The 24,051-nt window shown below is 48.1% G+C and overlaps 2 protein-coding genes across 4 annotated transcripts in view; one reads left to right on the top strand and one right to left on the bottom strand.

The window, feature by feature from the left end:
- Positions 1-18,135, top strand: part of LOC117193175 — a 98,458-nt gene extending 80,323 nt beyond the window's left edge. Inside the window, exons 1-3 of one of the 3 annotated variants that reach the window (XM_033397912.1) lie at positions 16,784-16,799; positions 16,980-17,603; positions 17,663-18,135. In XM_033397912.1, the coding sequence (XP_033253803.1) occupies positions 17,576-17,603; positions 17,663-17,937 (303 nt within the window). In that variant the 5' untranslated portion in view covers positions 16,784-16,799; positions 16,980-17,575 and the 3' untranslated portion in view covers positions 17,938-18,135. Of the gene's footprint in view, positions 1-16,783; positions 16,800-16,897; positions 16,916-16,979; positions 17,604-17,662 lie in introns of those variants that run through there. The other 2 variants (XM_033397911.1, XM_033397910.1) reach the window with 2 other exon arrangements.
- Positions 1,932-2,862, bottom strand: LOC108159542 (ribonuclease 3-like). The gene is made up of 2 exons (XM_017292918.2): positions 2,487-2,862; positions 1,932-2,422 (listed from the first exon to the last, which is right to left on the bottom strand). The coding sequence occupies exons 1-2, from the start codon at positions 2,803-2,805 to the stop codon at positions 1,947-1,949; spliced, it is 795 nt and encodes a 264-aa protein (XP_017148407.2). The 5' UTR covers positions 2,806-2,862; the 3' UTR covers positions 1,932-1,946.
- Positions 18,136-24,051: the final 5,916 nt, after the last annotated feature.

Genomic DNA, 24,051 nt, shown 5'->3' with positions numbered 1-24,051 from the left:
AGATAGCGAGGAAGAAACAGCGGTTAAAGCGGACAAGTGCTGCTCATAAATTGAAATATCCGAAGAAGGTGGGATATACGAGCAAGTAATGAATATAGCGAAAGCGGGAAGAATCAGTTTTACACACAGGAATTCCAGTTCCTGTTGAACTTGGACTGTAAAGTGTTCCGACGTGAAGTAAGAGTCCACTGCAATTAGAACCCCCCCTGCCCGTCGAGACGAACGGTCCTTTCTAAAAGTTGTGTACCGACCTGCCAAAACCTCGGAACTAAGAATGTCCGGCTTTAACCAGGTTTCAGTAAACACAATAACGTGGGAAGCAAATGCAACACTATCCCGGAAAAGAATGCTGAGCTTACTACGCAAGCCTCTTACATTCTGATAGGTTACTAAAAGAGAAGTTAGTTTTTTGGAAAGGTGGAAGCAAGACGGGAAGTTGAGGAAGAGGAAGTTGAGTTTGAGGGTGGCACACTGGAAAGATTTGGAAGGGATATGGGGGGCCTATTCTTCTTCTTAGCCTTAAACTCCTTCACCACCAAATGCTCCGGCCAAAATTTGGCGGAGCAAATGGTGTCAAATTGAGTTGGGGAGATGCTTATCTTAAACGAGGCTATCTCCCTGGCATAAGAGAAGTTAAATTTCTCCACCTTTAAACCCACGGCTTTTATTTTGCTTTGAATAAAAGCAATTACATCATTAGATGTGAGGTCAGGGGCCAGCCGGGAAACAAAAACTTGTCGTTTTGGTGGGACTCCCTCCAGTGGTTTAGTCACCACAGGCCTAGTACCTGTGGTGGCAATATCCGGAGGTCCGGAACGTCTATTTACTGGTGGGATCGGGATAGACGGGACAACTAGCGAACTTGCGGACACCACGGACACGGACGCTGCAGACGTACTTGGCTGCACATTCTCCGAGGCGATGAATTCGGCTACCGAATCTGCATCGCCAGCAGCTGTCGTTGCCCTTGGAGTGGCAAACGAGATCAACTGCTGCACACTTGGAGTGGTCGGAGTCAGTTTTTCGGCGGCGCACGGCTGAGTGACGGTTGGCAATTGCAGATCCCGCGGAGTGACCTTTTTGCGCCTCGGAGACTCATTCAGCAGTTTTAAACCGCTAAACTGAGCCTCCATGGCTAGGAGCCGATCGTATTGGTTTTTAAAACCAACGGTCAGCTCCTTAAAGCCACTCCGCGTCTGCCTCATGAAAGCCACCATGTCTTTCTCCACCGCACGGCATGCCTCGCAACTGTAATGCAAGCCATTACGTTTGGCTATAGCATCACTCACGAGGCCAGAAAATCCAGCGCATTTTGCGTGCACTACGCTGTCGCAGAGCCAGCAGGGGACATTCGGCTGATCGTGGGTGATCTGCTTCTTACAGCTTTTTTTGGCACAGACCACAGCGTATTCAATTTTATTTTATTCGAACGACAGCGTCGCCCAGGAACTCCAGGCGTTCGTTGTGGGTGATATTCGAAACGGTCTCCTGATCCTTGCCAAAGCGGGACATAATTCTGACCAGCGTGTTGATGCCCCGCTTCCTTGTGTTCATGTAGTGGATCTTGCGGTCCCCGTACTCCGGCTGCCGTATGCCACAGTTGGTGAGCGAGTTGCGAGCATGGTCCGGATTGGTGCCGTAGTTCTCCTTGTACGAGGGATGCGTCAGCGCCAGCTGCAGAAGATAGCGATTCTTGAATTGGTAGCCAATGCTCTCCTCGAGCAGGTCCAGCGACATGTGGAAGCGCAAATGACACGTCAGCACGGGTATCAGCATGGCATGCTGCACAATGTCGCACATGATGCCGGTTCGAAAGAAACCCTCCGAGCTGATGGCTACCATGATGTTGCGCTTCGTCCGTCCCTGAGTGCGCATCTCCTGCAGCCGCTGCTCCTTATCCTCTAGCTTGCGTTTGTCCTTGAACGAGGGCTTCGACATGTTTGCCATTAAATGCCGGAATCACGCCAGGCCTTCTGGTACTCCGGATTGCCCGCATAGCTCAACTGGGGAGGACGTATGCCAAAGTGCACAATGGCCGGATGCGAGATACCCGACTCGTGGTGCACGCACTCGGGCAAGTCCGAGTTGTTCCTGTCCAACTGGTCCACACGCAACGAGCATGGCTTGTGGCCCGGCTTGGTCACCAGCATGCCCTTTATAAAGTCCACATAGGTCTGCCATTCGCTCTGACTGATCTGGTTCAGGTGAAGCAACTGCTGCCGCTCCACCAGTTCGGCCGAGTTGTCCAGCAGATTCTTGAGTACCTCACAGATCGCCAACACCTCTTTGCCATTGTCGGGCAGGTCACGCACGAACCGGGGGAGGAAATGAAACGCTGGGCAGGATTCAACACCATCAGCTCCAGTATTGGGCTCCAGGTTAAAGTCAACCAGCTCCAGCAGCTCGTGAAACAGGTATTTGACTGAGATGCAAAGGGGAGAGAATAATCAATGAAGAACTGAAAATGATGGCTCATGCATGCTTACAAAAAAGGTCCAGCTCGTGAATGGTGAAGTTGTCGGGCATCTTCTCCTCGTCGTATTCAATTGTGTACTCTATATTGAAGCGAATCACCTTGCAGACCGGCAGATCGGTGAGGCGCACGTGTGACAGCAGCGAGAATCCCTCGAAGAGAAACTCGTGCTCATCGTGTTTGATAATAGTTGGCGTCTTGGTCAGAAAGTTGGTGGGCGGCGTTGTTTGTGGCCTTGTCGCACAGCTTGTAGCCGGTCTCTCCGGGATAGATGCCATGCCGGATGCCGCTGCGGCGCGACTTGGCAGAGCAGCGACATAGGGGACCGTCATTCATCTCGCCCGCATCGTTGTGCCAGAGATCGGCATGAACACGCTGCTTATGCTGCACCTTGCGCGACAACTCCTCCATGCAGCAGTCCTGCTCGACCTTGAAGCCGTCTTCGTCCGAGTCGTCATCGGACGACGATGAGCAGGCCTCCGACTTGTGTTTGTGCTTGCGGACGCGACGTCGCGCCTTCCTCGGAGGCGGCGCATAGACAGGCAATGTCTTGCGCACTCGATCTGCTCGCTTAAGTAGCTCGTCCTCAAAGAGATCGCACAGTTTCTGCAAACGCTTTTTGCTCCTGACCTCATTTTCGTTATTGGTGCGTTCGTAGTATGGCTCGGCTGGCGAGGATCGTACCCAAGACTCGACTGTGGCTGCCGTCTCGTTGAGGGCATTCATTTTCTCAATGTAATCCTCTGGCTTCTCGCAATAGTTGGAGCACCATTGGCGGAGAAGGCGATCTCGCTCCGTTTCCACTTTTGGTTTTGTCTTGGATTGCGGCGCTTTCCCATCTGCTGGCTCGTATCTTTCTCGATAGCTCCGAGGGACATACTCCTCGGCTGGCGCACCTCTTGGAGGGTAAGGAAGGAAAAAATTAACATATTTCAAGCCGTTCGCTGATAGTTTTAATCAAAAAGACATTTTCTGAAGCTTCTGGGGGCGCCTCACACGCCTACGAAGGCGGCGCGAAGAAATTCCCAAAGCTTCATCAATTAAGTCGAAAAACCTGGAATTTACTGCATGGCGTTCCGGAATAACTCTTAAAACGGCTCTTGGAACTCCGTCTGGACCCTGAGAAGCATGGCAAGCATAGGAAAAACAAGGATGGCCACGGAGAAGGCGACGGGAGTTAAAGTTCGCATGGAAACGCTGAAAAAAAGGGAAGGAGAAGCTAAATCCGCCATGCGGGTAGGAGCAAGGATGGCGGCAAAAACGGCTCCGCAGCTTTTGGCTTCTAAACTGCTGTGCAAGAAACCAAACTTGTCGACGAACGTGTCGACAAACATGTCCACGAACACGACAACAAGCATGACATCAAACATTTCTTGACGAAAGAGAGAGAGAAGACTGACGCGGTTTGTGTGGCTTCCGTGAGTACGAAAAACGGAAGTAACCGCAAAATCATCGTTAACAAGTATTATGAGGGGCATAAAGGCCCATACATTGTTTGTATCGACAAAATGAGTGCGAATAATGCCAGAATTTCTATAAACCAGTTTGATCTATCCGATCTGCTGGAGGTTGCTAGAATGGGCTATGGCAGGTGCAAGATTGTGTGCGGGTCGGCGGAGTGTGCAAACGGGCTAGTGGAAAACAGTGTTTTCGCTGCTCAAGGGTACTCAACCCGAATCTTTAGGCTGTTATGGGCGGTTTTGGAGAGAGCCGATAGGTATCAGGGCTGGAGAAGAAAGAGACAGCGGCATCTACAGTGGATCCTGGGAAGCAGTGGCAGAGTTGCGTGGGAGAAAAGGAAACGGGGCGAGGAAGAAAAAAGAGAGAGTTTCCGGTGGAGAATAGTGGAGGCCGCACGTGCCCTAAAAGAAAAAAAGGAAAAAAAATTGGTGATCGTGGAGACGACGATCCCACCAAGACATCAGCGGCAGGCATCAACATCAGCAGAAGCGGCGGACATCGGCAGCAGCATCCCGGTACTGGCCAGGCCGGGAAACTGATGCGAGAACCGTCAGCGGAGCACCGGCACCAAGGGACCGTCAGCGGAGCACCGACTGGAGACACGTTTCTGTCCCCACACACCAGCCCCCCCCCGGGGAAAGAATCCGGACTTCAAAGCAGAAATACACACACACGATTCACACACACCCACCTTCATCCACCCACATCACACACAACCCACGCATGTATACCCTCATTCATAACACATCACATAACATCACCACATTTCACACATCTACACCCGTCCGACCCACAATTAAACAAAATATCACGATCATACAAAAAACACCACTATTAAACGTAAACATCAGCAAGCATCAGGAAGCAACAACCTCTATCAAAGGGGGCTGCCAACTCGGCCGAAATAGGGTTTTTTTTTTTGTTAGTATTTTTGTGTTAGTATTTGTTTCCTTTATATAAACCTAGATTATTAATTATTATTAAATAATAATGTTCAAGATAAATAAGAAAATATAATGGATATAAAAGGAATATTTGAAAAGAGTCATGAGTGAATAGAAAACGGTAGTTGGGTGGGACGAGAGCGAGAAGAAGAGCGGGACCCTGATTATGAAAAGGGAGCGAATTCAAAAGGTGGCGCTCATGGAAGGGTGGGACCCTGCTAGGGATAACGAAACCAACTATCCCCGCTGACGAAAGTGCCAACGAGGACAAGTCTGTCCTATAAATTAGATTTGTTTTTTTTGTTTTGTTCAATCCGTCCCCTGGCTTATCGGGTCGGAAACACCCCTGACTTCCCCGTGAGCTAGCTGGGAACGATAGGCCAGGGTGGCAAAGAGGCGGATCATAACAAATGGCGCCCAATGGTAATAGAAGGGATCGATTTTAAGCGCGAGTCTTAAAGACCCGGTGTAAAATGTAACCCTGGTAGAACGAAACTCAGCCGGTCCGCGAGCCGGGAATAAATCCTAGCCGTCGTAGCCGCTGAGAGGAGTAGAAGAGAGGAAAAGGGACATGGTAGTTATGTATCGGAGGTAGAAGGGAAGGAAGTGTGTGTCCCGAGTTGTGGTCCAGGTATTACCAGGTGGTAGTAGCCTCGTTGTCCGACTCGTGGAGCTCGCTGTCTGGATCTGAAAAGAGGAAGAGGTGCCGGAGGATCTGTCGAGTCGTGGTCCGGGCTATGTCCAGAGGCATTAACGTCGTTGTCCGATTCTGGGGGATCCACGGTGATCTGAGGGAGGAAACAGCAAAGGGAGTTGGCACTCAGAAAAAGTAAGCGAAGGTAAATAGCAAGGGGAAAAGAAGGGGGTCCGCTCACCTGCAAAACAATTAATGCAGTTGTCTCTCGTCCCACCAAACAAATTAAAGGTGAATTTTTGTCTGAAGCAGTTTGGGAATTATATGTTTTTTTGTTAGTGATTTACTATTGGAAAGCCGAAGCAAGAAAACCCAAAGGGAAATCATTTTTTTTTGAGGACTGACGATCCTCGCTAGCATTGTTTGGAAGCAATTTTAGAAGTAGGCATTAGGCAAGTCATCGGAAAAAGAGTTTTTGTTTGGGAGAGGAAGTATTTAGTTATTTAGTGTGGCATTTAATTAGGCGATTAATTGTAGATGTAGGTGTTTATTTATTTGATTGAATCAGTTTGGATATTTAGATTTATCAATTTATTGATTTAAATTAACCGATGTATGTATTTAGATTTATTTATTTGGTTATCTAAACATGGAATTAATTATTCGCTTATTTATTTATTGCACTATTTATTTATTTGTTTTCTCGTTTCGATTGAAGGTATTGAGGATTAATTAGCCAGGAACTAGGTGTTTAGTGGAGTAGGGTAGTCAGATAATAAACAATCCAATTTATTTATCACCAAGATAGTTAAGTAGATAGGGAATAGACGAAGGAAAGGAGTACGTTAAGAAAATTGGTTGATGAGTGACCCGGAGATTTTTAAAGGGTCGGGAAAGACAAGGCGTAGCCCAGAGGCACAGCGCAGGTACCAGCCGTACAACATGCCGACGACTCGGTCCCAGGACGGTAAAGCCGGCAGTAGGCCGGAAGAGCCGTCGCAAGTGGCGGAAAACGTACTTGCGGGGTTGTACCAGGAGGACCCAGAGGCCGGAGCGGTAGGAGGTCAACAGCGAACCCGTAAGGACCTGGTGTTACCGTCCGAGTTAAGCTCAGCCGTGAACGCAGCCTTAGCCCAAGCACAGGAGACCTACCGAGCGTCGCTCGGGCAGCAAATGGAAGCGCTGAGATCGTCAATTCAAGCAGACATGCTAGAATTCATGCGAGAGATCAACGCTGTGGTGGGTTCGTTAAAAGCGGAGCGAACGGCGAGTGATGCGAATGGAAGGAATCGGGGACCAAACGCAACCAGTCTGGGAGGAGGTCAAGAGGAAGCACCCGCGAACCAGCAAGCACATCCAACGCACTTGTTCGTGGACAACCGAACATTGGAGGCCGATCAGAGGACCCAAGCCGATCAGAGACCCGTGGAGGAGTGGCTGTTCAACGGGATGGGCGCAGGAGCAAACCCTAACAGGAATCGACCGAGTTTCGGAGAGGCTAGGCAGGAGCAAGTGCAGATACGAAGATGGGGACTTAGCTTCGACGGCGATCCAAAGGGGATGCCCGTGGCGGAATTCATATTCCGGGTGGAGCATCTACAGGCGTCGTATCAGGTACCGTGGGCGGAGGTGTTGAAAGCCTTTCACACATTGGTCAGTGGCCACGCAAGGGATTGGTACTGGATGCATGTGCGGACGGTAGGAATGCCGGACTGGCCGAATCTGAGATATGGTCTCCAGCAGCAGTTTCAAGTTCGTCGGACAGAGTTCGAGCGAGAGCAAGAGCTCAGGGAACGCCGACAACGCCACGGGGAGTCGGCGGACCAGTACATCCAGGAGATGTTGGTGTTGAGGTCGAGATTGCTGAATCCGTTCTCGGATTATGATCTAATAAAGATCATAAAGATCAATATTAGGGATGCAATTTCGAGGGTGATTTATCCAATGCAGATACCAAATCTCCAGAAGCTGCGAGAAGAGTGTGCGGACGCCGAGAAACTGCTGGCGACGCGATGGACAAGGAGCGGTCCAGACCATGGGGGTAGTAGGCGCAGGGAAGATCACAAAGTACATGAATTGGATGCGAACACTCACGACCCGGAGGAACAGACCGAGGCATTGGATGCTGTCCATAGGACGAGGGAATCCGGAGGCGACCGCACCCAGCTGAAGTGCTGGAATTGCGCTCAGCCGGGTCACACCTATTTTGAGTGTGACTCGGCCGTACGTAACCTGTTCTGCTACAAGTGCGGGCTGGCCGGGGTCATCCTCCCTAAATGTCCTAAATGTCGGCCGGGAAACGCGAAAAGGAGCACGACGCAATTGGAGGAGTCGAGTTCCACGTCGCCGCGAAGCAGCCAATAGATAGGCCCTCCAACGTTAAATTAGATACCCCTAAGGAAAGAAGTAGCAATAAGAATATTTATACTACCATATATAAGGTTAACCAAGCGGTATTACCCGAAGCTAGATGGTCCGAGCGCAAGCCGATAAAGGAAAGACAGCGGCAGTACGAACAGGCCAGGAATCGGATAATGGGGGACGAACTCGATGAGAGTATCCGAACGGGAGCAGTCAGAGCACAGCGGGCTCGGGACAGGTTTCAGGGGCGAAAGAGAAGGCGGCTCCAGGTGTGTGCTGCAGTCCACTCGGCAATTCGTCAGGATGACAGGCCATTCGCACGAGTGAAGTTGGGCCCGAGGACGCTGATGGGACTACTGGATACAGGGGCATCGGTGAGCCTTCTGGGGAAAGGTGGCCTGGAACTGATAGGAGAATTGGAGCTGAAACTTCAAGGCATAAAGAAATTCTCAGTACAAACAGCGGGCGGCACTCCTCATAAAATACTGGGACATGTGTCGACAGTAATGACGTATGGAGGCCAGAAGCAGACTATGGAGTTGTTCCTGTGTCCCTCGCTGAAACAACCGCTGTACCTAGGGGTCGATTTCTGGCGGAAGTTTGGTCTGGCTCCGCATATAGTAGGCCTAGAACGACACAAGGAATTAGCCGAAATTGATGCTGAGGTGCTGACTAGGAGTAGACCAACGGAACCGCACGAATTGACGCACACGCAGCAGACACGTCTGGACCAGATGAAGAACAACTTCAGGGCATTCGACACACATGGTTTGGGAAGAACGACGCTCGAAAGGCACGAAATTCAATTAATCGAGGGAGCCGTACCCGTAAAGGAGCGATTCTACCCGGTGTCTCCCGCGGTGCAAGAGCTGTTGTTTGCCGAGGTGGACGAAATGTTGCGCCTCGGAGTCATCGAAACCAGCGAGAGCCCGTGGAGCAACCGCGTGACGCTGGTACGTAAGCCGGGAAAAAACCGATTGTGTCTGGATGCGCGGAAACTAAACAAATTAACCGTGAAGGATGCTTACCCGCTGCAGAGCATCGAGTCAATTCTGAGCCGCGTAGAGGATACGGTGTACATCAGCAGCATCGATTTAAAGCACGCATTTTGGCAGATAGAGCTGGAGCCTGAAAGTCGGACGTACACAGCATTCACGGTGCCGGGCAGACCACTCTATCAATTTAAATCGATGCCCTTCGGGTTGTGCAATGCAGCCCAACGGCTGTGTCGGTTGATGGATCGAGTAATTCCACAACGACTCCGAAGCCATGTCTTTGTATACTTAGACGATCTACTAGTTATTTCCCGGACGTTTGAGGAGCATATACACCTGTTAGAGGAAGTGGCCAAGTGTCTCAAGGAGGCAAACCTGACAATTGGAAGAAAAAAATCGAAATTCGGCTATAAATATTTAAAGTATTTAGGGTACATCGTAGGCGACGGCGCACTTAGGACAGATCCGGAGAAAGTACAGGCGATCACCCAAATACCAATGCCAAGGAACGTGAGACAAATCCGGAGATTTTTGGGGACAGCTGGCTGGTATCGGCGGTTTATCCGAAATTTCTCGGCACTCTCGGCTCCTCTGACAGACTGTCTGAAAGGAAAAGGGCAATTTAAGCTGACGGAGGAGGCAGGAAAATCGTTCGAGGAGCTCAAAAAAGCACTTACCAGTGCCCCCGTGCTACATCACCCAGACTTTAAGAAGCACTTCTTCATCCAGTGTGATGCGAGCCACGTGGGGATTGGAGCAGTTCTCTTCCAGAGGGATGATGAAGGAGCAGAGCACCCGATCGCATTCTTTTCGGCGAAGCTAAGAGGGGCACAGCTCAACTATAGCGTGCCAGAGAAGGAGTGTCTGGCGGCGGTAAGAGCCATAGAGAAGTTCCGTGCATACGTAGAACTGATGCCATTCACGGTGATAACAGATCACGCGAGTTTGCAGTGGCTCATGCGATTCAAAGCCCTGGATGGGAGGCTAGCCAGGTGGTCGTTGGCTCTCCAGGCTTATGACTTCGAAATCGAGCACCGCAAAGGAAAGGAAAATATCGTCGCCGATATGCTGCCACGTCCCTTTGACGTGGACGCTATCGACTTCCTGGAGTTCGACACCACAGCCTTCGAGGATGAAGAATACCGAAGAAAAATTGAGTCGGTCCAGAGCGATGAGGATGAATTCCCAGACCTGAAGGAATCGCGAGGACACTGGGACGGCTGCGACAGTTCTATTATTGGCCCCGGATGACCGTGCAGGTGAAGGCATATGTGGCTGATTGTAACACCTGCAAAGAAACAAAACATTCAACACAGGTTCACCGTCCACTCATGGGGGCCGAAACCAGAACCGAGAGGCCGATTCAAAAACTGTACCTGGATTTCCTGGGTCCATATCCGAGGACTCGAAGTGGCAATTGTGGTCATACTAATAGTCCTCGATCACATGTCCAGATATGTCTGGTTGAAGGCTTTGCCTAAGGCGACGTCTTCGGCCGTGATCCGATTCTTGCACGCCGAGGTTTTTGCGCAGTTTGGCGTGCCTGAAATAGTGCATACCGATAATGGAAAGCAATTTGTGTCAGCTGAATTCTCTCAATTCCTGGATAGGAGAAGCATAACGCACCTGAAGTCGGGGAACTATGCACCGCAGGCGAACGCGGCCGAACGAGTGAACCAGACTGTACTGGCAGCAATAAGGACATACGCTAGTGAGGATCACACGCGCTGGGACGAGAAGCTGACGGAGATCCAGTGTGTGGCTAGGAGCGCTATATACAATTGGCACGCAGACTGGGCGCCCTAAATGATGCACAAATGTCACCCTTGGCGAGGAGTGACAAGATGGAGATAGTCCGAGATGAGGTCCGAGGAAACTCTCATGAAGCCTACAACAGAGCGAAGAACAGGTATAATCGAAAAGCTCGAGAAATTAGGTACTCACCGGGTCAGGAGATATATAAGCGCAATTTCGTGTTGAGCAAATTTAAAAACAACATCAACGCGAAGTTCAGCCCAAAATACGTCAAGTGCCGAGTGATCCGGAGTATGGGCAACAGTCTATACGAGCTGGAGACGTTGCAAGGCTCACGTATTGGGGTGTTTCACGCAAAGGATCTGAAGCAGTAGCCCAGGCATCTCAGTCTATGGAGCCAGAGGCTCTCAATCTCAGGGTGTGGGCGATGGCCTACGTTTGGGGCCCCTTAATTGAAAAAGCCCGCTAGCTTGGCACTCCCGTTTCGGCGGAGTAATCCTGGAAACGGTAGTGTGGTGTTATGGGCGGTTTTGGAGAGAGCCGATAGGTATCAGGGCTGGAGAAGAAAGAGACAGCGGCATCTACAGTGGATCCTGGGAAGCAGTGGCAGAGTTGCGTGGGAGAAAAGGAAACGGGGCGAGGAAGAAAAAAGAGAGAGTTTCCGGTGGAGAATAGTGGAGGCCGCACGTGCCCTAAAAGAAAAAAAGGAAAAAAAATTGGTGATCGTGGAGACGACGATCCCACCAAGACATCAGCGGCAGGCATCAACATCAGCAGAAGCGGCGGACATCGGCAGCAGCATCCCGGTACTGGCCAGGCCGGGAAACTGATGCGAGAACCGTCAGCGGAGCACCGGCACCAAGGGACCGTCAGCGGAGCACCGACTGGAGACACGTTTCTGTCCCCACACACCACCCCCCCCGGGGAAAGAATCCGGACTTCAAAGCAGAAATACACACACACGATTCACACACACCCACCTTCATCCACCCACATCACACACAACCCACGCATGTATACCCTCATTCATAACACATCACATAACATCACCACATTTCACACATCTACACCCGTCCGACCCACAATTAAACAAAATATCACGATCATACAAAAAACACCACTATTAAACGTAAACATCAGCAAGCATCAGGAAGCAACAACCTCTATCAAAGGGGGCTGCCAACTCGGCCGAAATAGGTTTTATTTTTTTTGGTAGTATTTTTGTGTTAGTATTTGTTTCCTTTATATAAACCTAGATTATTAATTATTATTAAATAATAATGTTCAAGATAAATAAGAAAATATAATGGATATAAAAGGAATATTTGAAAAGAGTCATGAGTGAATAGAAAACGGTAGTTGGGTGGGACGAGAGCGAGAAGAAGAGCGGGACCCTGATTATGAAAAGGGAGCGAATTCAAAAGGTGGCGCTCATGGAAGGGTGGGACCCTGCTAGGGATAACGAAACCAACTATCCCCGCTGACGAAAGTGCCAACGAGGACAAGTCTGTCCTATAAATTAGATTTGTTTTTTTGTATGTTTTTTTGTTTTGTTCAATCCGTCCCCTGGCTTATCGGGTCGGAAACACCCCTGACTTCCCCGTGAGCTAGCTGGGAACGATAGGCCAGGGTGGCAAAGAGGCGGATCATAACAAGGCACTTCGTCCAAAAAGCAGGGTTAATTTTTGGGATCCCCGGGCACTACTCGGAGGAACTGCTAGCGGAGCTTGTAACCTCGGATATCCCAATTGAGGAGATAGTTCGGATTACGCGAAGGTATAGAGCATCGGGGGAACGTGTACCTACTGGCAGGGTGAAACTCTGGTTCAGAGGAGAGCAGTTACCAACCAAAATCAATTTTCTATATTCTAAAGTAGAAGTGAAACCTTTTGTTCAGCTTATTCAATGTTTCAGGTGTTTTAGGTTTGGCCATCTGGCGCAACATTGCAAGAGTGGAGCGAAATGTTTCAAGTGCGGACAAGATCACAGCAAAGATATTATCTGCTCAGGGCTGGTCTGTGCTAACTGCAAGGGGGAACATGCTGCCACCCACCCGCAGTGTGAGGCCAGGAAAAAAGCGTACGCCATTTAAAAGTGTATGACACTGGAAAACCTAACTAGAGCTGAGGTCAAGGCTAGATATCCGATCCTTTTTGATAGAACTTCCCCCAACCTAAGGGATCAAGGGGAATTTCCTACACCCAGTTGGCAATCTAACCGCTCCCCTGAATTCTTAAATAACAGCTTAGAGTCCGCCAGGGAAATTCATTCTGTCACCTCTTTCGCGGAAGTGACCAAATCCAATAGGGTTGCCGCCCGGAACGCAGAGGCGGTCAAGGCAGCAGCCAACATGGCAGAGTGGAAGAACTCAATAAACTCAGACTGCGTCCAAATGAGCGAGAAATTTGTTAGATCTTCATCCGTGGCATCTTCTCTGGCCCAGGATAAGCTAAACGCACTAGGATCCAAACTCACAGCGTTCCTGATTGATCCAAACAACATCATTAAAGGGGATTCTTTAGCGAATAAATTTATTAAGGAAATTAGAGAATTTGTCAATGCTTCCAACGCAGAACTAGATAGGCGTCAGATTGCCCAAGGGATGGCAGTTGGTTCTCAAAACATCCAACAATGAAGATTCTTCAGCTAAATATTCAAAGTCTGACACACAACAACAACAAACAGCTCCTCTCAATGTTCCTAGACAAGAACGCAATAGATATTGCCATCCTCTCAGAGATTTGGGTGCTGAACAACGCGGACCGCAGCATTTTAGACTAACTTTTTCTGCAGGCCCAGAGAGGACGGCTACGGCGGGGTTGGCATCTACGTCAGGAAAAACATTCAATTCAGCATTTTAAAAATAGAGAACGACTTGGAAATTTTAGGAATAAAAACATTAAACCTCAAGAGCAATTTCAATATTTTTAGCATATATGCACCGCCATCAACAACAGTTTCACAGTTTAAATCGGGCACAAAAAAGTTTTTCGAATTCGCGGCTTCGCTTGACATACCCTCAATAGTGGGCGGGGACTTCAACGCTAGGTCTTCTATCTGGGGAAGTCCGATCTGTGATCGCAAGGGTCGCAGCATTGAGAATTCCACCCGGTAGGCCGGATTTATCTGCCTAAACGACGGTTCGCCAGCCAACCTTCTCCAGGAGCCCATCTCAATTCTCCGTTCTTGACCTTTCTTTTTCGAACTACAGAAATGGAACTATTACCTGGCAAGTCCTCAAAACAAAAATTACGAATAGCAACCACTTCCCAATTGTATTATCAGTGCAAGGCCTAAATGCCCCCCTCCAAGGCAAGAAGATCCTTCACAACAGAATAGCCCGGATTCTGGGTGCAAGTGATTTCTCAAATCTGGAGGAGCTCAATGAAAAAGTGAAATCCCTGACCTTAAAAAAAACGCTCACATTCCCAAGCAAGAACAAGTACGTTGCTAAGAAATGGTGGAACGAGGAAACGGAAAAACTTTTTCGCGTGAGAAACGCTTGCAGGCAAAAATTCTACCTCACCAAAAAATTGGCTGATGCCAGAGCAACCTTAGAAGCTGACAAAAATCTACAAAATCACGTAAAAATCTTAGAAAGCGCAACTTTTCCAAGTTTATAGAAGAGGTCTCCTCATCGCCCTCTATGTGGAGCAGGGTGAAGAACATCAAAAAATACGGTCAAATCAAAAATGTAGGGAACAAATGGACGAACGAAGATGACAAAAACTTTCTCAATATGGTTAAAGTAACCCCATCCACGTCAAACAGTAGGCCCCCTAAATTCCTGCCCCTTTGTTAGGACCAGACGACCCGGAACCCCTGGAACTGGAAGAATTCCTGGCCTTCCTAAAAACCACGAACCCCAATTCGGCTAGAGGCCCTGATGGCATCTCGTTCAGGATGCTTCAAAAGCTACCAAGTGGGAAAAAACAAGACATTTTTGAAATTATAAATAAAGTATGGCTGAGTGGCGTCATCCCTGAGTCTGGCGCAGGATAAAAGTGGTACCCATCCCCAAGAAGAATGCAGACCCTACTTCCTTCCAAAACCATAGGCCGATTTGTTTGATTAACACGCTGTTTAAATCCATAGAGGGGTTGATAAAGTTGAAGTTGGACGAGCACATAGCAAACTGTGACCTGCTGCCGGTCAGGTCCTATGCCTTCAGGAGAAACAGGTCCACGGCTCTTTGCATCAACGACCTTATCAACAAAGTTCTGGCGCTGAAGGCGAGGGGTTGTCAGGTTGTCGCAGCTTGCCTAGATTTACAAAGAGCGTTCGACTGCGTAAGAGTGGACACACTCGAGCACAGGATGAGGGATATGCGGTTCAATACAAGCCTCACGGCTTGGATCTCCAGCTTCCTTAACAGACGAATTCTCATAAAGGGCAAAAGCGAGGTAGAGGTGAACAGAGGTGTTAGCCAGGGTAGCTGTCTCAGCCCAACCCTTTTTAACCTTTACACAGCCGAACTACATGATATTAACAGTCATAACTGCTTACTGTTTCAGTATGCTGATGACTTTTTCATAGTTTTTTTTCATAAAGACGTATCCATTGCGAAAGGGGTGCTGGAGGACAGTATAGATAAGTTCGAAGAAAAATGCAATAGGCTAAACCTATCATTCAATCCGGTGAAGTCTAAAGTGATTTACTTCAACAATCGTAGAGCTGCGCTAAATATCTCGCATCAAGGAGTTTAGATCAGACAAGTAGAGCAGATCAAATACCTAGGCAGGACTATCTCAGCAAACAACTCAGCCTCTGGTCACATTGATCTGGCCATCTCGGAATCGAACAGAAACTGTGCGTTTCTCAGATTACTCAGTGGGTGTCACTATGGTATCAGCTTCAAAAGAGGGCTTATATTTTACAAGGCATTTGTCAGAAGTAGGCTAGAGTACGCGTGCTCATCATTCTGCAACCTGTCCAAATCTGCCTTGGCCAAAATCAAATCCCACTGCAACCATCACCTCAGAAAGTAGCTGGGTCTGATAATCTGCACTCCCGTTCCTATCATATATCACATGGCAGGAGAACTTCCCCCGGACTACAGGATCAGATTCCTGGCGGCGAAAGAGTTGGTTAAGGTGTTTGCATTTAATCTCCCAGCAAGTGAAACAGTGTCAGCAAATAGGGATTTAAACACGGGCTACGCTAAGGCATATCGGGAGTTTGAACACAGCTTCGTTTTGCACTAAAATTAGCTCCGACTTAGAATTTTTCAAGGGTTCTGCACCCAACAAGCACGCTATAGACCAGGCAGGTATCATGCTGCTCCACGGGGAAAAGAAGGATCAGCTGACAAATGGTGGTTTTGAAATCTATTACACGGATGGGTCAGTCGCAGATGGGCATTCCAGCGCCGCTTTCCTGCACGATAGGACAGGTTTTTTAGATAGCTATTACACGCACAAAACCCTTTCCTCGTTGTCCGCCGAGCTCCTTGCTATCGAGAGGGCATTATACCATGCTATTTTGTACAATTTTCCTCGTGTCGCGCTCCTGACAGACAGCAGAAACGGGGCCCTCATTCTGGCGAAGAACATTCAGGATAACTCTATCGCCCACAAAATCAGAGAAAAGATCCAACAAAATCCACATCTAAGAACTGTAGAGGTTCACTACATTCCCGGACACGCTAACATCCCTCAGAACACTTCAGTTGACGCAGCAGCCAAAGAAGCCCACAGACGAGAAAAATACACAGTGGTTAAATGGAACCTTAAAGACGCTATGTGCGAAATACACAGAATCTTAAAAGCAGAATGGGAGAGAGAATACGCCGAGTTTGCTAGTATCAAGCACCGAGGTTACTGCTCGCTTTTCCCCTCAACATCATCCAAACCGTGGTTCCTAAATAAAACTAAGCTTAAAGCCATTGACGCTAAAAGAATCAACAGACTGCTTAGTGGTAACGCATTCGACAGGCACACTCTCGCCAAAATGCATGTAGTTCCTAGTAATAGGCTATTCACACTGACGACCATCCACCATCCATTTCGGGGATGGTCCGTAAGGTTTTGCCGTTCCGAAAATTTCCCAGTTAGTCCACCATCCATTTTGGATGTTCCTAAACCGCACGTTTCTATGCGATAGGAAGCCGATGGTTTTCAAATGCAACTCTGAATAATTGTCATTCCCAATGGAAAAATGGTATTCACTGCGAAAACGTAAACAATCATTGTGACAAAATTAACAAAAAACAAAAACAACAACAGAACAGCTCGGAAGGACAGCAGACCAAATTTTCTAAAAACTTATTAATAAAATGGATTTAGTGCCAGTGGTACGTTGAATAGATATATTTGTTTTTTATTGTTTATAATATATAATATTATTACAAAATGCAGCAAACAAGAGAACAACAGCAGGCGGCAGGGTGAAATGGAGTGCCGCGCTTGAGAGCCTGCTGATTGACATATGGAAGGAGAAAATTGAAGATTTGCGCGGACCACGCAAAAATTCACATGTGTAAATTAAGTTGTCCGTATGTCCAAGTAGCCTTAGCTGCTTGATGCGGTGGTCCTCGTGCGGGTTCCGTGGTATAGAATCCTTTATGAAGATTATGTTGGAGAGATAACTGTCTCTCTTATCACTGGCCTTGTGGTACAGTGGTATAGAATTAATAGTTCAAAGTGTTTACGGCTGGTTGCCGGAGCAAGGTTTATTAACAAGCGTTAGCTTTCGTTATAAGAACAGAACTAAAACTAGGAGCCACCAGCAAGCTGGGGCATAAGCTGAATCAAAAGTATTTAATTGCCAAAGAATGCAAAGCTACAAAATATATGTACTTAGAGCTACAAAGCTACAGTCGGTAAGCCGACTTGGCATAAGCGATAATGCTGATCTTGCGGCATGTGCAAGATATCAGATTACCGCCGGTTGACCGTCACATTCAGGGCGCTGAACTGAAGTTCGCTGATTTGGCATCTTGAGTGCAAACAACATGGAGCAGAGCACATTGGACAACGACAGTAAGTTTTATTAATTTATTGCTAAAAAAAATATATTTCATTTAAGGTGTTCATTGCAGATCCTGGTGAGTTCTTTTCGGATATTATTGAGATGGACCTGGACGGATCTTGTAGCTCCAGCACCTTGTCTGGGCGTCCGCCAAAGAAAAAGAAAAAGACCGACATTTCGTGGCTGGCAGAGATCGCCCAGGAGCGTCTCGAACAACAAAAGGACCACCACAGAAAGAAGGAGGAGCACGACGTTAGGCAGGAGAAGATGGTGCAGGACTTGATCAGCACCCAAACAAAATTCCAGAACGACTTATTAGAAGTTTTAAAAAATAAAAATAAATAAGTTTTTAATTTTCATTACGGTCTACACAATATTTTGCGATTGCAGATCGTATCTGTTCTGCTGACTGATTAAAGTCAGCAGAACTGTTGCTGGTATCGGGCTGTTCGCGCTGCTCATTTCTTGCAAGCTCCCAATTTTCATTAATCGCGCTGTTGTGCATATTTAATATATTGTGTAAAATACAACAGCTCATTATTATGGCGCTATTATTTTTGTGGTGGCTATCAAGACCTTTTCCGATTATTCGAAATCTGGCTTTTAAATGCCCAAATGCATTTTCCACCACTCGCCTAGCTTTGGAAAGGTTGTAGTTAAACGTGCGCTGTTCCAAGGAGGCTGTGGAGATAATGTTTTTTATCCCCAATCGGCCGACTAATTATATCGAATTAAATAAAACTCGCCGCAGAAATAAAATTACGATATGTTCTTTAATGCGTGACATCCAAATTGCAAGTGTGGCTTGCCTGCCCTTTACATTGCCGCTCCGATCGCTAAGCGCAGCTTCGCTCGGCTGACGTCGGTAGGCAGACGCAAAGCGGAGATAGCGAAGAGCGAGCTGGCAGAGAGCGTTTAGCAGGGAAAGCACGCGCAAAGATTTAACAAACAAATGAGTGACAGACATAAGTAACAAACAAAATAAGCGGCTGAGGGCCAAGAATTAGGTGCTATTTGGCAAGCAGCTAATCGGCTGGGTTCTGCTCTAAACATTCACCCCCCGTTGGAAGGCAAAGGCTTTCAACAGATACATCCTGAAGGGGCAGAACCGCTATTTTTCCAACGGCCCTCTTGAAAAGGCCTCTTTGAGTGCGGATGACGGCTACTCTGATGGTTCCATCTTTTCCTGGGATGACGCTCTCAATGCGGCCAAGCGGTCACCTTAATGGTGGCAGCGTTTCCTCCTTGATCATGATGAGCGCTCCTAGCTTGATGTTTGGAGACGATGACCGCCACTTGCTCCGCTCCTGAAGAATCGAAAGATACGCCGTGCTCCATTTTCTCCAAAACGCCTGCTTCATTTGACACAGCCGCTGCCATCGACTAAGTAGGTTGACCCGGAGATGCGCCACATCTGGCTCGTCGAATGCAGCTTTCGGGGCTCCATTGAGAAAGTGGTTTGGCGTGAGCACATCTAGATCATCGGGACTTTCTGTAATTGCATAAAGCGTACGGGAATTTAACAAAGCAGAGATTTCACAAGCCAAGGTCTGAATTTCATCAAGAGTAAAAATGTAGGTCCCGACGATGCGATGAAAATGATATTTAGCTGCTTTAACAGCCGCCTCCCACAAACCCCCAAAATGTGGTGAGCGAGGGGGGATGAATTTCCAATCGATTCCACTAGAAACGCAGAGATGTGACACAGCCGACGTATGAGGATCGCTGAGGAACATTTGCCGAAGCTCCAAAAGCTCATTTTCTGACCAGATGATTCGAGGTTTGGGACGTAGACTTATAAAACGCCTTAATGCTGCCAGAAAGGATTCTGTAGATAGATCCCGAACGACTTCCAAATGAGTTGCTTTGGTGCTAAAGCATACGAAGACAGCGATGTAACATTTGATAGGAGGCCTGCTTCTGACTTCCGACTTGTGATAAAAGGGTCCGCAAAAATCAACGCCCGTTGTGTAGAATGCTGGATTAGTCCTTACGCGATCCGCAGGCAAGTTTCCCATGATATGTTCCCTCAGCACTGGATTCAAACGAAAGCATCTAACACATTTGCGAATGATTCCCGCAACATATTTGCGTCCACCAATAGGCCAGAATTTTTGCCGAAGCAGTCCGAGCAATCCTTGAGCTCCTGCGTGGAGAAACCTTTCGTGAAAGAAGATAATAATAGAGACAGTGACAGGATGTCCCTTAGGAAGCAGGATCGGGTGCTTCGCGTCGTAGTCCAATTCGGCATTTTGGAGGCGGCCTCCAACAGGCAGCAATCCAAAGCTATCCAGAAATTGATTCAGTGAGGCCATCGTGCTTTTTGGGGGTAGGGCCTGTTTGCTGGCGAGGGCCCTTATCTCTTCCGAAAATTGTTGCTGCTGTATTGCCCTTATGAGCAAATGCGTACAATTTTTGATGTCGATTACGGTAAGTTGACCCTTCGACCGCGCTATGCCTTTGTCCTTGAGAATGTAGAATCGATATATGTAAGCAAAGACGCGCTGCATGGATCCGAATGAGTTTTGAAATTTGCAATCGTACGATACATCCCTTTCGTTTGAAACAACCAATGCTGCATGACGACGTTCTGGTACATTGGTCGGCAATTGCAAGCCTGCAGGCCACTCTGAGCTCTCAAGACGCAAGAATGGTGGTCCAGAGATCCAAAGGCTGCTATCCATTAGTTCAGCGGGCGTGGATCCACGTGATATGATGTCGGCAGGATTCAACTTTGTGGGCACGTGATGCCAAGTCATTCCAGCGGTGAGCTCCTGAATCCGCTGAACTCGATTAGAAACAAATATATTAAAATTCAATGGTGATTCTCGAATCCAGGCAAGGGCTATGGACGAATCCGACCAGCAATGTATTTGGCATGGAGCTGATAATCCCTTAACTATGGTGGACACTAGTTCGGCTAATACGAGGGCTGCGGATAGCTCAAGCTTGGGGATAGTCATACTTTTCAAGGGCGCGACTCTGGATTTAGAGCATAAGAGATGACTTTGCACAATGCCAAGAGCTTCCGAACGCATGTATACACAGGCGCCATATGCTGCTTGGCTCGCATCACAAAACGCGTGCATTTCTAATCTCGCTTGCTGCCGAAGCACGTAACGTGGAAACTAAAAGTTTTTAACCATCGACAACTGCGAAGTCAGCTCAATCCAAGTCGTATGTAGATCCTGGGGCAGGCTTTCGTCCCAATTCAACTTTAGGCTTTCGTTCCATAGCGACTGCATAAATATTTTAGCTTTTGTGATGATGGGAGAGATGAGCCCTAGAGGATCGTAGAACCTAGCTAGTGTAGACAGGACCGAACGCTTCGATATTGGGCCTGCAGCGGTTCCGACGTGAGCGAAGCTAAACAGAAGATTGTCCGTGGTGGGATCCCAAACTAGACCAAGCGCCTTGGTTACTTCAGTCCCGTCATGAAAGGTAAGGAACTTTTCGCGATCCGCCTCCGATACGCCTTCCAAAGCAGCGGGTTCATTGGAACACCATTTACGTATGGGAAAACATCCTTTCGAAAGTAGCTCCTTTACCTGCTGACGAATCTTGATGACAGAATCAATGCTGTCCCCTCCAGATATGAGATCATCGACATAGAAATCTCTTCGAACAACATCAGCTCCAAGCGGAAAACGCAACTCTTCATCATTTGCCAATTGATGCATAGCACGAATTGCTAAGAGAGCGGCAGGTTTGGTTCCGTAAGTAACAGTCTCCAACTTGAACACCTGAATCTCCTCCTTCGGGTCATTGCGCCATAGGATGCACTGCACGTGCGTATCGGGATGGGAAACGCGTACACAGCGGTACATTTTGCAGATATCGCCACACAAGGCGACTTTAAAAAAGCGGAAACGAAGCAGAGTTAACAGAATTTTAGGTTGGATGGTGGGTCCAGCTATTAGCGCATCATTCAGTGATACTCCAGACGCTGTTTTGGCAGATCCATCGAACAATACGCGTAATTTGGTGGTTGTACTATCCTGCTTGTGGACGCAATGGTGAGGCAAGAAGTACTGCGGCAGGTCTGACTGCCGCGAAGCTGGCGACATGTGTCCTAAATCACGATACTCCTGGAGAAACTACATATATTTTGCCTTAAGCTGTGCATTTTTTGCTAGCTTCCTCTCCAAATTGAGAAATCTACGTAGCGCCTGCTGATGCGATTCTCCTAATTCCTCTAGACTGAATTTGGTTGGCAAACGCACGGAGTAAGCTCCGGACTCTAGGCGAATGCAGTTTGTGACGAAATGCTGTTCGCAATGAACATCTTCCTCCGAAATTGATGAGGGCGAATAATCTCCATCGACTTCCCAAAACCGCCTTACAATATCGCACAAATTAGTCTCGCAAGCGGAGATGACAGGGGGATCTTCAACGGCTGCTAGCGCCGCACGAGCGTTCTCAGAGTTTTTAATACTTCCTGACACTATCCAGCCAAGTTTCGTCTTCTGCAATGTTGGCAATTGGTCTGACAGTCGAATCTGTCCAACGCACATTAATTCGAAGAACAAACCAGCACCTATCAACAGATCGACACGCTGGGGCTTGGCGAAATTAGGATCAGCCAGTTTTAGATTATTTGGCATTGGCCAATCCTTTGCGTCTAGGCCGAAGTTAGGCTGCATTCCTGTGATTGAGGCAGTGATAATTGCAGAGAGGAAACCGCGATAGCTTTCGTCTTGAGATTGCAGGACGATGTCCACAGCCTTGCTGGATGGTAGAATTGACTCTCCAATACCGGCGATTTGAACGTGAGACGGGTGAGGATCTAACTGCAGCTGATTGGCGAGTCTCGATGTTATAAAGTTAACCTGAGAAGCGGAATCTAAAATGGCACGACATGGAATAAGCGATCCAAAACGGCCCCTGACATATACGATTGCAGTAGCTAGCAGCACGTTTTGTCTAGGCAGAGATTTTTGACTCGAGGGGGAGGGCTAATATATTTGCTTGCTACTAGGGCACTTGCAGGATCATGCTGGGTCGATTCCGTGCTCGGCGACGGCAACTCAGCATCAGCGCCCGACTGCATGTGGAGCAGTGTGTGATGCTTGGCTTGGCAATTTCTACATGCCCCTGACTTGCAGCGTTGCAATGAAAGGCCTTTGTTGAGGCAGTTTAGACATAAATGGCGCTTCTTCACCTCCTTGTATCGAGAAAAAACAGGGAGATCTATAAATGCCTGGCATCGGGATATGTAGTGATCGGAGGATTTGCAATACTTGCATGTTGAGCTGTTATGATCGTTAATGGAGGTGATTAGGGTGCTAGGTTTACTTTCTCCCACCTGCTGGCTAGGAATTGTTACCATAGCCGATCCCAAATTTTCCAGCATACGACATCTTGCTTCCAAGAATAAGGCCATGCTTGACCACCGAGGCAATCCTGACGTCGGCAAGTTCTCTTCCCATTTCTCCTTGGTCTTGTGGTCCAATTTCGTGCCTATGATGAAGATCAGCAACCCATCGGAAATCTCCTGCGGGGTCGCCAAGGTCTAAAGTGCACGCAAGTGCGAATTGATTTTATCGCTGAGCGCGCGCAAGCCGATAGCCGAGCCCTTCTCCACCCCTTGCAGCCCGAAATAGCCTTGACGTGTGCCTGAAAATGTAACAGTTTATTATCGAATCGCAACATTAGTAAATTCAACGCCTTGTCGTAATTCTCCTCAGAAAGTTCCAAGGAACGAATCGTATCCAGCGCAGCACCATCAAGACATCCACGAAGATATTGGAATTTTTCGATGATTGGTATACGATGGTCTTTGTGCACCATTGTCGAAAACATCGCGTGGAATTCTGGCCAATCCATGTACCATGTATCCATCCACCGAATCGCGGAAGCTGCAACTCGGGCATTCGAGAACGGCCTATACTATTATAGGCGAACAACGACGAATTCCCCTCGAGAGTATGCCGAGCCGTTGAATTGGCAACATTTACCGTGCGAGCAGCCATCAACTCCCGCGACAGCCTGGACCTAACCTTGACATAAACATTCGAAAAGTCATGGGCTAACTGCAGGAAATCCAGCCTTTCAAGGCTCGTTTGAGCGGCATCGAAATCCGCATTCATTCGCTCGATCTGCTCTAAGCGAGCTTGAACTTCTGCCTCTTCTAACTCGGCAAGCTCTTCCTTGGTGAGAAAGCGATCCATGGCCTTTAGTTGGCGCGCGATGGACTCGGCCTTGTGCTTGTAGAAATCTACATCACTTGGCATTGCTGCGTTCGCGACATTGGTAGGCTCAGGTGCTGCCATGTTGAGGTTTTAAAAGAGTCACTCAGCACGACCGAAAAAGACACCCTGTATACGTATAAACGTGGGAACCGAAAGCAAAGGGATTACAGCTAATAGGCTCTGCATACTGAGCCCATCTCGGGGGAATGGTGGGATTTTTTGACAGATGTGAAACTCCGATTCACACTGCCACCATCCACCATCCACC

Source organism: Drosophila miranda (genome assembly GCF_003369915.1).
Source record: "Drosophila miranda strain MSH22 chromosome Y unlocalized genomic scaffold, D.miranda_PacBio2.1 Contig_Y2_pilon, whole genome shotgun sequence".
Classification (NCBI taxonomy): domain Eukaryota; kingdom Metazoa; phylum Arthropoda; class Insecta; order Diptera; family Drosophilidae; genus Drosophila; species Drosophila miranda.
This window is presented reverse-complemented; position numbering and strand designations above follow the sequence as displayed.

Coding starts and splice junctions, on each gene's coding strand:
- LOC108159542 (XM_017292918.2), bottom strand. CDS start 2,805: ATGACGGTCCCCTATGTCGCTGCTCTGCCAAGTCGCGCCGCAGCGGCA. Junction 2,423..2,486: donor TCACGAGCTGGACCTTTTTT/GTAAGCATGCAT, acceptor TTTGCATCTCAG/TCAAATACCTGTTTCACGAG.